At 37.2% G+C, this 15,648-nt stretch overlaps 1 protein-coding gene across 1 annotated transcript in view; it reads right to left on the bottom strand.

The window, feature by feature from the left end:
* The window catches only part of LOC134666424 (eye-specific diacylglycerol kinase-like), an 89,913-nt gene that overhangs the window by 44,550 nt on the left and 29,715 nt on the right, over window positions 1–15,648 (bottom strand). The window contains exon 2 of the mRNA XM_063523571.1: window positions 7,415–7,556. Coding sequence (XP_063379641.1) covers window positions 7,415–7,556 — 142 coding nt within the window. The remainder of the gene's footprint in view (window positions 1–7,414; window positions 7,557–15,648) is intronic.

Here is a 15,648-nt window from a genome sequence, read left to right on the forward strand (position 1 = left end):
CTATACAAACTATAGAAAGTCACATTCGCCGTCGACTGAGTCGCCAGTGTGTAACGGCTCTTATAGCTGTTACTTTCGGCGTCGACCTATATTAACTCTTAATAAACGAAACATTAATGCGTCGAGCCGGTATTCTTTATTTATCGGGTGAGCCTCGGGAGCAAATACCCATTGTGACAGGATTTATAGCTTACAAAGGTAGCAGAAATAATCCAAATAAATAAAGGATAGGAAGGGTTTGTACTTTGTGTACTCGAAGGACATGCAGGATTAACCTTTTGTAGCAGGAAAAGTGGATTAATGTCATGAAAACAGCACAAAGCAAGTCTGGCAGGGTTAGATCAAGATAAGTCTGCAGCAATTTTGATGACACACGCAGTGCAAGTGTTATAAATAACACTCGGTGCGCGTGCTATCAAAATCGTTGCAGACTTACATATTTTGGTCTAACTCTACTAATTTTTGGTTGATATAAATTGAAATGCAAAGAAATTAGAGCGAGTAGAATGTTTACATACAGTAGGTACTTATATGTTACGTACCTAAATGTTTGCTTGATCTTTTTGTGCAACACCAATAAATATTAAAAGTAGGTACGAGTATATAATATCCCATCAAAAACATAAATGTAAAAAAGGAGAGCCAAGTTCAATACAAAAATTATGCTTGGCTGTGGGGTTCGCCGCAAAAAGAATGGAGATCTAAATGAGTGCCAAGTTCTATGCAAAATCGAAATATGTATTTATAGGAACAAAATAACATTATAAACAAGTATTAAACTCTATTTCTTTGCTTTATTGGATACCTATAACAATTGCTGTTATTTAAAAAAATGCGAGATCTTAAAGCAGGTTAGATTTGACTTGCCAAGTCAAATCATGGCGATAAATTAAAACACGACCGAAGGGAGTGTTTTAAATCGACACGAGTTGCGAATTACTTATTCGCACGTGTATCGTACAACGTTTTACAGTACATATGGTCCTTTAAACTTTTAACATCGTACGAAAAGTGCTATTTTACGCACTAGTGCGGGAAAATAGGACCATATGTACTGTAAAAGTATATATGTATAAAGTCAGAAGCACAATCATGTATATAGCTAGCCGGCAGAGTGTTCGAAACGTTCTTTATAATTAAGAGATTAACAGCATGTGCAAATCACTTAAACATCGGTCCCACGTGGGTCCCACTGAAGGTGACAGTCCATTTCCAACGACAGCTACATTACTGTTCATTTTACTATGGAAATTGACAATGACAGCGACGCGTTCAGTACCGGTAGTGCAGCTGCGGTTAGAAATGGAATGTTACCATTAGCCACTTCTACTTTTGACTATACGCAGTGAGCGGGGGACCAATAACCATGACGTGTTTGGTGGGCCATATTTTAATACTACATTTTTGAAATCGGTCTATCTATTGTCACATAACATAAGTGACGATTAAGCAATATATATATTAGGCATAGCCGCAAGGCGAACGTCACAGTCGCGAACACAGCCAAAACTCAAGGTAGACGATGTTTAAACAAACGAAGGGTGAATACCTTAAATAATGTGAAATACTTACATTAAATAATACCAAATCGGAAAAACATAAAAGTGAGCATATCGGAGAGAGTGCGTAATCAATTCATGCGTAGATTGCGTAGAGTTAATACAATAATTTAAAGTAAAAAAAAGATACACAAATCTCTCTGTAGCAGATACGTTGCGCACGAGTGACTCTAATGCGAACTACAAGAGATTATTATAAATAAAAAAATCACTATTTGAATGGAACCCATTCATCGAGGCTTAGGCCTCGACACGTGACAAGCACGTTTGCTGGCGATTTAGAAAAGTTAATATTCACTGTATTCCCTTGCAAATAAGCATTATTATTACGATTAGGGATTGTATACGATTACTTCCTAAATTAAACCTGCGCGTTCTATAGCTAAAATTAGATTTAGTGGACTATCGTGGACGATAATAATAATGAAGATAATCACTGTGCAGAAGTACCTGCCATCAATCACAATTCATATTACATATGTATTTCAAAATCAAATATGTAATTCAAATACGTACCTTAAGTGAATTCTTATAAGAAAGAAGTATTTATCATTGAGATTCCTTCCCATTCCAATCTTGGTTAACCGACTTAATATGGGCTGCTATTTAACTGATCACCAGATTTAATAAAATTTAATACCAAAAAAATCTACTTTACCACCCTAAAATAATGAATGATCACCAAAATGATAACACCATTTTAATGTGAAATGATTACCAATTTTAATACATTTTACTATCCTATTAAAGGAAATGACACCAAATTAATCATTATTAACCCAAAAATTGTAAATAATTATCAAATTTCAAACCCCAATTTAATGTCAATTGATAACCAAATTTTTACATCGTGCTATCCTATTAAATAAAATGACACCAAAATAATCATTGTATACCCAAAAATAGTAAATGACCACCAAAATTAGAACTCCATTTTAATGTAAAATTATAACCAAATTTTTAAATCTTGCTATCCTATTAAAGCAAAGCAAAATTTTCTAGTAGCATTTCGTTTCTGTATGGGTTGCAGTTCAAACCTAACCTAACCCACTTTTCTAGTAACATTTCGTTTCTGTAAGGTTCGCAGTTCAAACCTAACCTAACTCACTTTTCTAGTAACATTTCGTTTCTGTAAGGTTCGCAGTTCAAACCTAACCTAACCCACTTTTCTAGTAGCATTTCTTATCTGGAAGGGTCGCAGTTCAAACCTAACCTAACCCACTTTTCTAGTAGAATTTCGTTTCTCTGTGGGTCGGAGTTCAAACCTAACCTAACCCACTTTTCTAGTAGCATTTCGTTTCTGTAAGGGACACAGTTCAAACCTAACCTAACCCACTTTTCTAGTAGCATTTCGTTTCTGTAAGGGTCGCAGTTCAAACCTAACCTAACCCACTTTTCTAGTAGCATTTCTTTTCTGTAAGGGTCGCAGTTCAAACCTAACCTAACCCACTTTTTAACCGACTTCCAAATCCCAAAGGAGGAGGTTATCAATTCGGTTGTATGTCTTTTTTTTTTTTTTTTTTAATGTTTGTTACTCCATATCTCCGTCATTACTGGACCGATTTTGAAAATTCTTTTTTTGATTGAATGTATATGCATACAGATTGGTCCCGTTTCTGTCAAAACCCAGTTCTGATGATGGGTTCCATGAGGAATCGAGGGAACTCCTCAAATCTTAAAGGCATACATTTAGTGATTTTTGGGTTTTTATCATCAAATCAAGCATATACATCCAAAAAAGTGACATTTGATGAAGTGGAACTGCTGATGATGATCAGAACAGAACTCCTCAACGACGCATAGTTCACGGTTGGCGATTTGTCCTCTTCGTTATGTTTGTTAAGCAAGTTCAGTTTTTAAGCTACATTTTTGTCAAGCTAGAGTTCTGATGATGGGATCCATGAGGAATCGAGAGAACTCCTCAAATCTTAAAGGCATGCGTAATAGAGATTTTTGTAATTACATCAAAAAATCAAGCATTTTTATTAAAAACTGTCGCATTTGATGAAGTGGAACTGCTGATGATGATCAGAACAGAACTCTTCAACGACGCATAGTTCATGTTTCGCGATTTTTCCTCTTCGTTATGTTTGTTAAGCAAGTTAAGTTTTTAATGTTTTTAATGCACATTTTTGCCAAGCTCGAGTTCTGATGATGGAATCCATAAGGAATCGAGGGAACTCCTCAAATATTAAAGGCATACGCATAGAGATTTTTGTATTTACATCAGAAAATTAAGCATTTTCATTAAAAACTGTCGCATTTGATGAAGTGGAACTGCTGATGATGATCAGAACAGAACTCTTCAACGACGCATAGTTCACGTTTGGCGATTTTTCCTCTTCGTTATGTTTGTTAAGCAAGTTAAGTTTTTAAGCCACATTTTTGTCAAACTCGAGTTCTGATGATGGGATCCATAAGGAATCGAGGGAACTCCTCAAATATTAAAGGCATACGCATAGATTTTTTTGTATTTCCATCACAAAATCAAGCATTTACATTAAAGACTGTCGCATTTGATGAAATGGAACTGCTGATGATGACCAGAATAGAACTCTTCAACAACGCATAGTACACATTTGGTGATTACGAATTTCGATTTTGACTTGGACTGGGACCCGGACTCGGACCCAGAACCGGACTCATACCCGGATCCGGTTCGGACCCGGACCCGGACCTGGACTCGGACCCGGGCTCGGACCCGGACTCGGACCCGGACTCGGACCCGGACTCAGACCCGGACTCGGACCCGGACCTTGACCCGGAAAACCACTATGATACCTTAACTAAATAAACCACTATGATTACCTACCATAAAATGTGTAAGTATATAAGTATGATGATGCCAATCTTACTAGCCCCTCCCGCTTAAACCCCCGTACACCGCACCGCATGCGCCGTTAAGTGGGTTAGGTTAGGTTTGAACTGCGATCCTCACAGAACCGAACTGCTATCAGAGAAGTGGGTTAGGTTAGGCTAGAACTACGACCCTTACAGAAGCGAAATGCTAGTAGAAAAGTGAGTGGTTTTACCTCCTTTTCTACATAGTATACCATCTACAATAATCTTTCACCGGCCCCCATAGAAGTCGGTTTTTTTTTCTTAAAAATTATCTAGTAGCAATTCGTTTCTGTAAGGGTCGCAGTGTTAACCTAGCCCACTTAACTGATAGCAGTACAAACCTAACCTAACATACTTTTCTAGTAGCATTTCAGTATGCCTACCTAAGTTATGCGGTGCGGGGTACGGGGGTTAAGCGGGAGGGGCTAGTAATTTTGGCATCATTTTACTTTATTTGGTAATAGGTATGTATAAATTTTTTGGTATCATAGTGGTTTATTTAGGTGAAAATATCGCATTTATTTGGTCTTCAAGATTTGGTGATCATTAATGATTTTTGGTAATCATTCAATATATTTGGTATTCGAATACAATTTGAAGTGCAGTCGTAATTAAAATGGTGGTACATTTGTAATTTTAGGCCTTATTTTTTTGGTGTTCAGTAATTTTTTTTGGTAAGCATGATTTTTTTATTTAGGGTACCAAAGTATTTTTTGGTGGTCATTATATTTGTAGCCCTTAATATGTTGTTCATAGAACTATAAAGACATTTAAGGAAGTAAGAATGTCTTCAAATCTGCAGCTTTATAAACTGACTATATAGATCTTAATCTTAACTCCAAACGCAACGGCGGACGTCCTACGAAAATTACAGAGCTTCGCGGCAATCAAGAAATTTTAGATTGGCACTTACCGCGATAATCGAAAGAGAGCCCATTTACTTTCTACAGACAATGTTTGACGTACCATTATATAAATGTAAAAAAGGAGAGCCAAGCTTATTGGATACCTATAACAATTGCTGTTATTTAAAAAAAATGCGAGATCTTAAAGCAGGTTAGATTTGACTTGGCCAGTTTTCATTACATCAGTCATTTTATAAAGTTATTCAACATATATATTTTGTAATTCTGATAAAAACTGGCCAAGCCAAATCTAACCTACTTTAAGATCTCACATTTTTTTTAAATAACAGCAATTGTTATAGGTATCCAATAAAGCAAAGAAATAGAGTTTAATACTTGTTTATAATGTTATTTTGTTCCTATAAATACATATTTGGATTTTGCATAGAACTTGGCACTCATTTAAATCTCCATTCTTTTTGCGGCGAACCCCACAGCCAAGCATAATTTTTGTATTGAACTTGGCTCTCCTTTTTTACATTTATGTTTTTGATGGGATATCAATACTTTTTGTAAAGAAAACTAGGCAGGTATTGAGATTTAATGTTTTTTCTTGTGTTTCCGCTGCATGTTTTTTACTTCTGTTCTTTGTATTAATTATGTGGTGCCGCGCGCCGCCAACGACACACCGTTGGCCGGTTGTTTAGCGCGTATTACAGGTTTTTTGTATGGGGACCCCCCCTATTTTTTAACTTTTTTTATTTTTAGATTTTTTCCTACGCTTACACACAATTACCGAGCTGGATTCCAAATTTCATCCTTCTAGGTCATCTGGAAGTAGGTTAGGTTTAGGTACTATATGTCAGTCACAATAAAAAAGAAATTTGTATGGGAACCCCCCCTATTTATTAACTTTTTTTTGTTTTTAGATTTTTTCCTACGCTTACACACAATAACCGAGCTGGATTCCAAATTTCATCCTTCTAGGTCATCTGGAAGTAGGTTAGGTTTAGGTACTTATATGTCAGTCACAATAAAAAATGGTTTTTTTGTATGGGGACCGCCCCTATTTTATAACTTATTTTTATTTTTAGATTTTTTCCTACGCTTTCACACAATAACTGAGCTGGATTCCAAATTTCATCCTTCTAGGTCATCTGGAAGTAGGTTAGGTTTAGGTACTTATATGTCAGTCACAATAAAAAATGGTTTTTTTGTATGGGGACCCCCCCTATTTTATAACTTTTTTTAATTTTTAGATTTTTTCCTACGCTTTCACACAATAACTGAGCTGGATTCCAAATTTCATCCTTCTAGGTCATCTGGAAGTAGGTTAGGTTTAGGTACTATAGGTATGTCAGTCAGTCTTAAAATTTACGACTTTTTGACCTTCATATCTTTATAACCGTTTGAGCTAGCTTCATGAAATTTGGGCTTCTAGATGTCCTTATGGATATAATTAAACACACGTAGTTTTATGTGTTTACGTTAAAGATGTTTTGAGTTATAGAAGGGTCAAAAGTGGCACCAAGTGGTTCGTGTAATATTACACTTGGCGCTGGCTAGCCAGTTCCTTTGCTTGAACTTGGCTTGACACGCTGCCGCGTGTCTAGATACATCAATCTTTATTGGCAATGAGCTCGCCAAGCGGTTTACGGTGCAGGAATATTGCCTATCACAGAGAAGTTTTCGTTCACACGTTTATGACACATTTCACGATCAGATTATGTGATGTTGATGACGGTAAAATTACTGTCTGCGTAATCGCTGTAGCACTCAGGGTTAGTCTTTGACATTTGTCAAATAGTATAACATGTTAGGGTGTGACACTTTTCAATTTTCTAACCGATTTCAAGATTATCAATTAGTCGGGGTCCTTGTTTTTAAGGTTTCGTACTTCGTACCAAAATGGTAGAAAAGGAAACCTACGGTAAGCTATTTTTATTCATTTGACAAGAGTAATTCATCTGAAACGGCGGTGGCCATTCACAGGTGTTCCCCGCTCACGGCGCCCTCCTTGCCCCCGTAGGGAGACGAGCGCTACTCATGCTTTCCCCTGTGACGGTGGAGGCCATGCATGTGGAGGTCATCCACAGGTGTTCCCCGCTCACGGCGCCCTCGCCCCAGTCGGGCGTCGAGCGCTGCTGGCCCTTAGAAAGTGTGTCTCACCTGGCATTCCGCTTCGCCTAGGTAGCAGCCCTCCCCTGAGACGGTGGAGGCCATCCACAGGTGCTCCCCGCTGACGGCGCCCTCGCCCCAGTCGGGCGTCGTGCGCAGCACTCGCGCTCCGCCGGCTTCTTCGCCCGTGCGTCTGTGGACAACATTCCTACATCAATGATACTACATTATCAACCTTACTTTAAGTATTTATTTAGGTATTTTACAGTTATATATTATGAATTTTGCATAAAATAATTAAAAATATATATTGTAATATTTTGTTTCCCAATATTGATTCCCTAAATATAGTTAACAGGTATCAAAGTCCTCTATTCGGCTCCGTCACATGTAAATATAATTATGCTTATATGAAAGTTCCAACGACAGTACTTTGTGGCGTTAGGGCTCTGCCACATGCCCGCGACAATGCAGATAAATGTTACGGCGCCGCACCGTGGAAATACACGGTAACGTAAAAACTCACGGTGCCGCCGCAACAACGAATATAACATGTACAAATACTTAAATAATACACAGAAAACACACATGACGGCCCTTACCAGGATTTGAACCCTGGACCATCGGCTTCATAGACAGGTGACTACACACTAGGCCAGACAGGTCGTTAATTATTATAATTATGTAGGTATATCATCGCGCGACAGTGGGCGGCGCGCGGGCGTTGAGTCCGCTGCTCATGCATTGTTAAATCATGCTTGAAAATAGAGACTCTAGACTCCGAAACATGTTGCTCTAGTGATTAAAAATATGTGATACGTGAGATACCTAAATCGTAAAATAATTTATTTATTTCAAATAACAAATTGCACCTTACAGCTAATGCCAAAGCGGCACAAATAGGAACACATAAACAAATTACCGAAATTATTACCTACTTTTGCTACTCCTCACATAGGTTTCCTAAACAATTTGTAATGATAGAACTTAACCAATGACCAGGTGACATATTTCACATAGATCCAATAATTTTCAATGTAATCGTTAAATAATCGATATACACTCAAACAGTATTTAAAATGGGCGATTCGTATGTTAGTTCTAAGAATACGGGGTGTTTACATTGTTTGCCGGTGCTACCGCGATACCCGGGGTCAGAGGAACAGTGAAATGTGAGATTTGTGTTTCCTTTGGGACAACAAAGGATCTCAAAGAAATAAAACCCCTTATAGTTTATCGTATCAAAGGTTGTTTTCCTTTAAGAAGAACACATTTTTTTCAATAGATATCTGTAAAAATAAACAAACCGCGCTTGCTCGCTGTATCGGCATCTTATTATTACAAGCTTTTATTTAATTTCACCTGTCCCGTTGTCTGTCTATTTCTTCAAACAAAAATGTCACTTAAATTTATTAATATAATTATTTTTTTTCCTTTTTTATGCAGGGACGTACCACACACACCACGCCCCACCACCACGCTGCGTCCTACGTTGGGCAATAAGGCCTAGTTTCGCCTCTGGGTTGGAAGGTCAGATGGCAGTCGCTTTCGTAAAAACTAGTTCCTACGTCAAATCATGTGATTAGTTGTCAAGCGGACCCCAGGCTCCCATGAGCCGTGGCAAAATGCCGGGACGACGCGAGGAAGAAAAGATAGTCATAGAAACTATGTTAAAACAACGCAACCCTATTGTGTTTGGGGTTGTTAGAATTGTCTCGATGAGTATTAGTTGCTTGTGGAAAAGTACAATCAGTGATAAAAGCTTGTACCAAAAGTTACATTTTTACCAAAAACTTATTTTGATAATTATACCTATTAAGTTGACATTACCTGAAGCTGCTTAGTTGCTTACAGTGGTTATTTGGATGCTGATACGCAATAATGTGTCAACCCACATACATTTTTCAATAAGATGTTAACTCAAAATATTGACGCTTAAAGTTGACATTTTATTGAAAAATGGTTGTGGGATGACTCATTTTTGCTAAACACCATCCATTTATAACAACATTTTTTATAATTTGTTGCCGCAAGGGTATCCCATTACATTCGGTGTATCATTTGCCAAGTTTTTTTGGCCAAAAGTCTTGTGTGCAGGAAGTTTATTTTATCTTCACAGTGTACCTACAGTGATATAAGTTTTGGATATGGATAAGTTATATGCGCTACGTTGCGCTACGGTGTAGCACTGTAGGACACAGTACTGACTAACGGCGCGATTCGAGAAATGAATTAGAGACTCACTAGATTATGAAATTGTAAAGATACGTGACGTTCCACGGCAAAAGATAGCATTGACCCGGCTGAATATTGGAGCTGCGTTAATAATAGCGTACGCGCCAGCCGCCATAAAGTACCTTTTGCCGTGGAACGTCACATATCTTTACTATTTCACATCTAGTGAGTCTTTAATTCGTTTCCCGAATCGATCCGTCACTGCCGTATTCGAACTTCAAGATATTCACAAGAGACGACACTAACTACTAAATCCATTCTAGATATGTTATAGTTTAGATATCAACTAGTTCTCTTTTGCATCGCAATTCGGGCAACCAATGTCACTTTTACGTTAGATAGAGTAAGATATCTGTTAGATATGAATTGGATCTCTAAGTCATATCCTGTGGATATCGTTCCAGAGTATCTCCAGAATCGCGCAAATGTCAAATTTACAGGTTAGATCTTAAACATATCGTTATCATATCTTGGTGATGTCTAAAAGATATCTAATAGATACAAGTACCTTATCCTATTGTAAGTACAAAGTTTAAGAGCAATCTAGAGCGTAACTAATAACTAACTACTTACGTTTATATGAAGAACTGAATTGCGGACTCTTTATGAAATAAAACGAAGGATATAATTTGGACACAGCGATTCCCAGTGAAAACGCCCGGGGCTAAAATTCTAGTGAAAACATCGATACGAGTACCTAACGCCCTTCCAAATGAACGGAATATTCCTGTAGATTTTAGCATGTTGCCATGTTGGTACGAAGTTGCTTTCTGGGAATATTCAATTATGCATTTTGCTTACGCTTGCTTGCTTGCTGTTAATATGTAAATTACGTGAAATGAGCATTTATGCACTAGTAATAGTATCTTACACTACTCTTAATAGTGGAAAGTTAATTTTATAATTATCTCAATAACACAAATCTAATTGTCAATAAATAAGTGTATTAAATAATATGTAGGTACGTATTAAATAATAAATATGTAATATGTATTAAATAATTTATTGAATGTGTCCTTCTAAATCGTACACACAGTTTTATATGCTTGACGGACTTTAGAATATTTTTTACCGATTCACCGAATACTAATCAATGAGTGAATCTCAAATATAAGGTGGCACCCTTGTTAAATAGGTATCTATAACAATTGAGCACGAACTTCGATTACAAAATCACAGAAAGTTGTTCCTGGGATGCATGTTTTTCTTTTCAATATACCTACGTACGGACTAGAGTCGTGATTCCTGTGGGTGTAGAATGAACACTCAATCGTGTGCTATTTGATATATATTTCCCTTTTTCCTGAACAAAACTTGTCGCACTGGCAAGGTAAGTGCACTGGGGCGTGGCTAACGCTGCGCACTGACAACTGCTGAAGTGGAAACGAGAATATTAGGTACGTGAAAAATATTATTTGTTTCTTTCTTGCACGAGGAATACGTTTTGAGATTAACCGTAAGTACGGTTTAAATTCATTTCTTTAATTTGTACATGACAAGTGTCTTCAGTAAATAAGACCTTTCGTAATAACAGTTTGGAAATAGTATTTAGATCTTGGGTGTAAAACATACCTTTTAGTATACATACAATGAAAAAATCTATTAATGTTATTTAAACAAAGAAAACTTACTGATTTCAAACCTGTTGAATGCTAGGGCCCTTAAGGTGTTGTGTGCTCAGCCAGCAGAATTTTTGAAAAATCATAGCGTTTTTTAAGATCATAAATTTCATAATTTAACCAAAAAATATGAGCATTTATTATCTAGTTCCACTAACGTAGGCCCAATGATGAGTCAAATAAATATACAGTATTTACATACTCCGCACGAGCATTACAACAAATGTAGGCTGCTCGTATGTACTAAATATATGTATGAGATTACGCATTTCCTACCCGAGATTGATTTGCGAGAGCAAAAATAATTTTAATACTAAATTAGGTTTACATTTACCTACCATTGCTCGAAACGAAACACGAAACAGGCCGTTGGTAGCCGAACGGTAAGGGGTGTATTTTTCAAACTGCAGCTCCCGCGTTTGGACCCCGGCTTGTACAAATAAGTTTTTCGGAATTTAAGAGCCTCACGAACAGGTGAATTATGTGTAGAGTTAAAGGTGACTCAGCTCAGGTAAGAAAGCACATCAAATTGTATGAAAGCATCTCATAACAATCAGTCAGATTCATATAATATGTATTCTCATTTCTTTTATTGATTTTAATTTCTTTTCCTTTTGTAAGATTTGATATGTTTTCTGAAAGAGCTACGTATTTGTGATTTCATGTACATATATGTTTATTTTTATATCAAATTCTATAAAGTTATGTACTCACTGAGTATAATTGCATGAATTCTATAGTAATTTAAATTGTATTTTTCTTAATTACTCCTAATGCATGTTAATTATAAGATGTAATAATGTTTTGAAAAGATGTGTCCCGCCGAGTTTGTTGCCGGTCCCAGATTGGGATACCCTCCTCCAATTGAGGGGGGATTTAAATCTTCTCGGGGCAGAGGTGTACGGTTGGAGCCGGTAAAGGTTTATTTGACGTTCATAAGCGCATTGTAATATGCCTACTTGAATAAACTATTTTTTATCTTTTATCTTTATCTTTATCTTAACAGAGTACCTACTTATATTACTGTACCAAGGTAGTTTTTGGTCATACGAATAATTCCATTTATGTAATTGGATAGGTCGCTTAAGAATCGTAATTAAAACAAAATAAGTAGAGTCAGACCACGAATAGTCTGCAGCGGATTTGATAGCCCACGCAGTGAAAGTGTTATTTTAAACGTCAAACTTCTATGAAATTATAACGTATAAATGACACTTGCACTGCGTGAGCTATCAAATCCACTGCAGACTTTTTTTGGTCCGACTCTAGAGCGAGTAGAAGTTTTGTATTGAGGTACTCTCTCTATTTTCTTTATTTTAGAACTTTATAGCAGCGGCTCTTCTCCAAAGATCATCCAACATCTGATATCGGAGCGGACAATGTGAAATCGCTCTTACACAGATAAAAAAAAACAACAAAAGGTAAAAATTATGTAGCGTAATTATTTATTCAGTTAATTTGTTAACTTTGACACGATAATGTTGTAATTGTGCCTAAATGACAATTGTTCAAATTACGACCTATTATCATTATTATAATTCTAATACCTATCAGCCTATGCTAGTTGTGTTTGCTCAGAGCAAAAAAAGGTCAACCACGGCGTTGCATGAACAAGAGATTTCCTTTAGCAGGATTGGTCCTTAGGACCCAAGTATGGATTTAAGAAGTGGAGCCAACCAGATTTTTGATGCAGGTGGGGGGTCGGGGGTTTTTAAGCGTCTGCGACGTTTGAGGTTAATAATTCTTTAAGTTTAGGTTCTAAGTCAAGTTTAGTATCATTTTCAACTAAATCAAAGATGTAGACATAGATTTCATCGAAATCGGTTCAGCGTTTATTGATTTCCCACACAATCCTACACCTTACCTTTAATTTTTAAGGTATTTTTTTTTTGGATTAAAAACTATCCTATGTTCTTCCCTGGGACTCAAACTATCTCTATACCAAATTTTATCTAAATCGGTTCAGCGGTTATTGAATCCCCATACAAATTTCCTCCTCCCTTTTCACACCCTTAAGGGATGATTATTGAGATTAAAAGTATGCTATGTTATTCCCTGGGACTCAAACTATCTCTGTACCAAATTTTAACTAAATTGGTTCCGCAGTTTAAGCGTGAAGAAGAATAAAAAAAAGTAGTTTTTTCATATTTTATGTGTTTTTACTTCGGAATGGTGTCATTATGATATCAGAAATTAATTCGGCACCCCCGATTTATACGGAAACGATACCAAACTTGACCTAGTAGCTTAAATGATACAGATATCAAGATCAAGTTGAGATCCCCCCCCCCCTAAAAATTAAATCTCTTGTTCATGCAACGCCGTATGTTAGGCCCAGCGCCATCCGCTATGCCTAGCTTAGGCTTATGCCCTCACGTCACTCACGTATTTTAGTCACGCACGATATGTTTCGGAGATATGTTTGGATATTATTTAGATATACATGTACATATTTGTACAGATTGTATCAATTAAAGCGGATAAAGCAACTTCCCAAGAGTATCTGCCAGCCCCTAATCGAACGAGCGAGCGAAGCGAAGCGAAGTTTTTACATTCAACATTCAACTTGGACAACGCGGCTGGCTAGGCTAGGGGCACGTCCGTTCGTCCGTAAAAAGCTATTTGTGTGGACTCTTGCTAAATATTCTGGTCATCTTATTTCCTATAAAGTATCGTCGAGTTTGGTATCAAATGAAAGCGCTCGGCTTACACATTTATAATATGTTTTTAAATAATTAGCAAGATAAAACGATATAAAATAAACATAATATAGGTATTTGACATTTGACAAGAAACATTTCGGGTCACAGATACAGTTTATTTTAATCACTATTCAATCACTTCAATCAGTTAAGGGCTCCACAGACCTTGCAATAAATCGCACGCAGTTTTCGATCTATTGCCGACTAAGTAGGTGCAACAAATTCAATGGTTCTATATAGTTTTTCGCAAACCGCGTGTTCTCAGTTCGGGGCGAACTACTAGTATACTTAGCTACAAATAGAGATATTTAAGTTCGCATTCACAATAGATGTCAATACAATATGCCTGCCTATTCGACCCTTTAGCCATCATAACATCAATCGATAAAATAAAACTGCTTCCGTTTGCTGAGTGGCTTGCCGTTCCGTTCCTATGGAACGGTTGCTGCAGACATTTTATTTCTCCCATTGCCCCGTTGCAGGGCATTTTCATTTTAACTTGCACTTTAAACCGCGACTTAAGTCGTGTTTCAGTAAAGTCTAACCGTTACATTCCTCACAAAATGTATGGGTTTTGACATTGACTGTCAGTTTTATAACGATTGCTAACCGGCCGTTAAAGGTGCACAGTTAAGTGAAAATGCCCTGCATCGGGTAAATATATAAATATCAACAGAGCGACGAACGCCCAAACTGCCGGGACTGTGACGAGAACGCTGCCAGCAATCGCAAAGGTAAATATCCTCAGGTAGATCGAGCATGCTTGAGATAAGCTTCCCAGATATTAGACAATGGAAGCTCGTCACTACCAAGATGCCTTTATTTGCATTCGTATTGTGTGGGAGAACAATTCAAAATTTAATCCATCGAATTAATATTAGTATTAATTTATTTATTTCTGACGATCAAAAAATAGATTCTTATATTGACATTCAAGTAATTTGTACTGTAATCATATGTTGTGAAATAAATAAATCTAAATCCATGATGGTACAAAATAGCTATGTGTTTCTACCGCTTTTTTAACGAAAGTAAATTTGATTTTTAGTTTATTATGTTTTTAAATGGTTAAATGTATTACGAGTATGTTATGGCTCTACACCATCAGCAATGATAGGCGATTACAGGTGTTCTCGATCGTGTGGAGGGCTTAATAGCCTACAGTGGCCCATGATCGCCGATAGTGGAGCATAATCGCCATTCTGTTGGTTTTTCGGACAAACATCGAAGGAAGTGGCGGCCATGATTGGCCCACACGATCGTCCTCTGTTCGGGGAGCCGATTATAGAATTATAGAATCTCCAGTACCCGGCATTTAAATTCTACTAACAGAATTGAAAACGAGTGGTCAACACCACTCGATTCCCAATTTCTATCGCTCGCATTTCAAAAATTAGCATTTCACTGTTTTCCACCGATTTTGGAGTGACGAAATCGAGCCCTCGAATTTAAAAAATCGGTTCGAATGTTCGTTCGGTGCAGAGTGAACGTTTCGAGTGACTAACTTAGTTACTACTAGCGACCCGCCCCGGCTTCGCACGGGTTTACAAAACCTTAACTAATTATACACCCCAGCCTTCCTCAAGAATCTTTATATTGATAGATAGGTGAAAACCGCATGAAAATCCGTTCAGTAGCTTTCGAGTTTATCGCAAACATACATACACACAAACAGCCAAAGCGGGCGGGGGACTTTATTTAATAAGGTGTAGTGATTTTTTAGTTCAAT

The sequence above is a fragment of the Cydia fagiglandana genome, chromosome 8, assembly GCF_963556715.1.
Source record: "Cydia fagiglandana chromosome 8, ilCydFagi1.1, whole genome shotgun sequence".
Classification (NCBI taxonomy): Eukaryota; Metazoa; Arthropoda; class Insecta; order Lepidoptera; family Tortricidae; genus Cydia; species Cydia fagiglandana.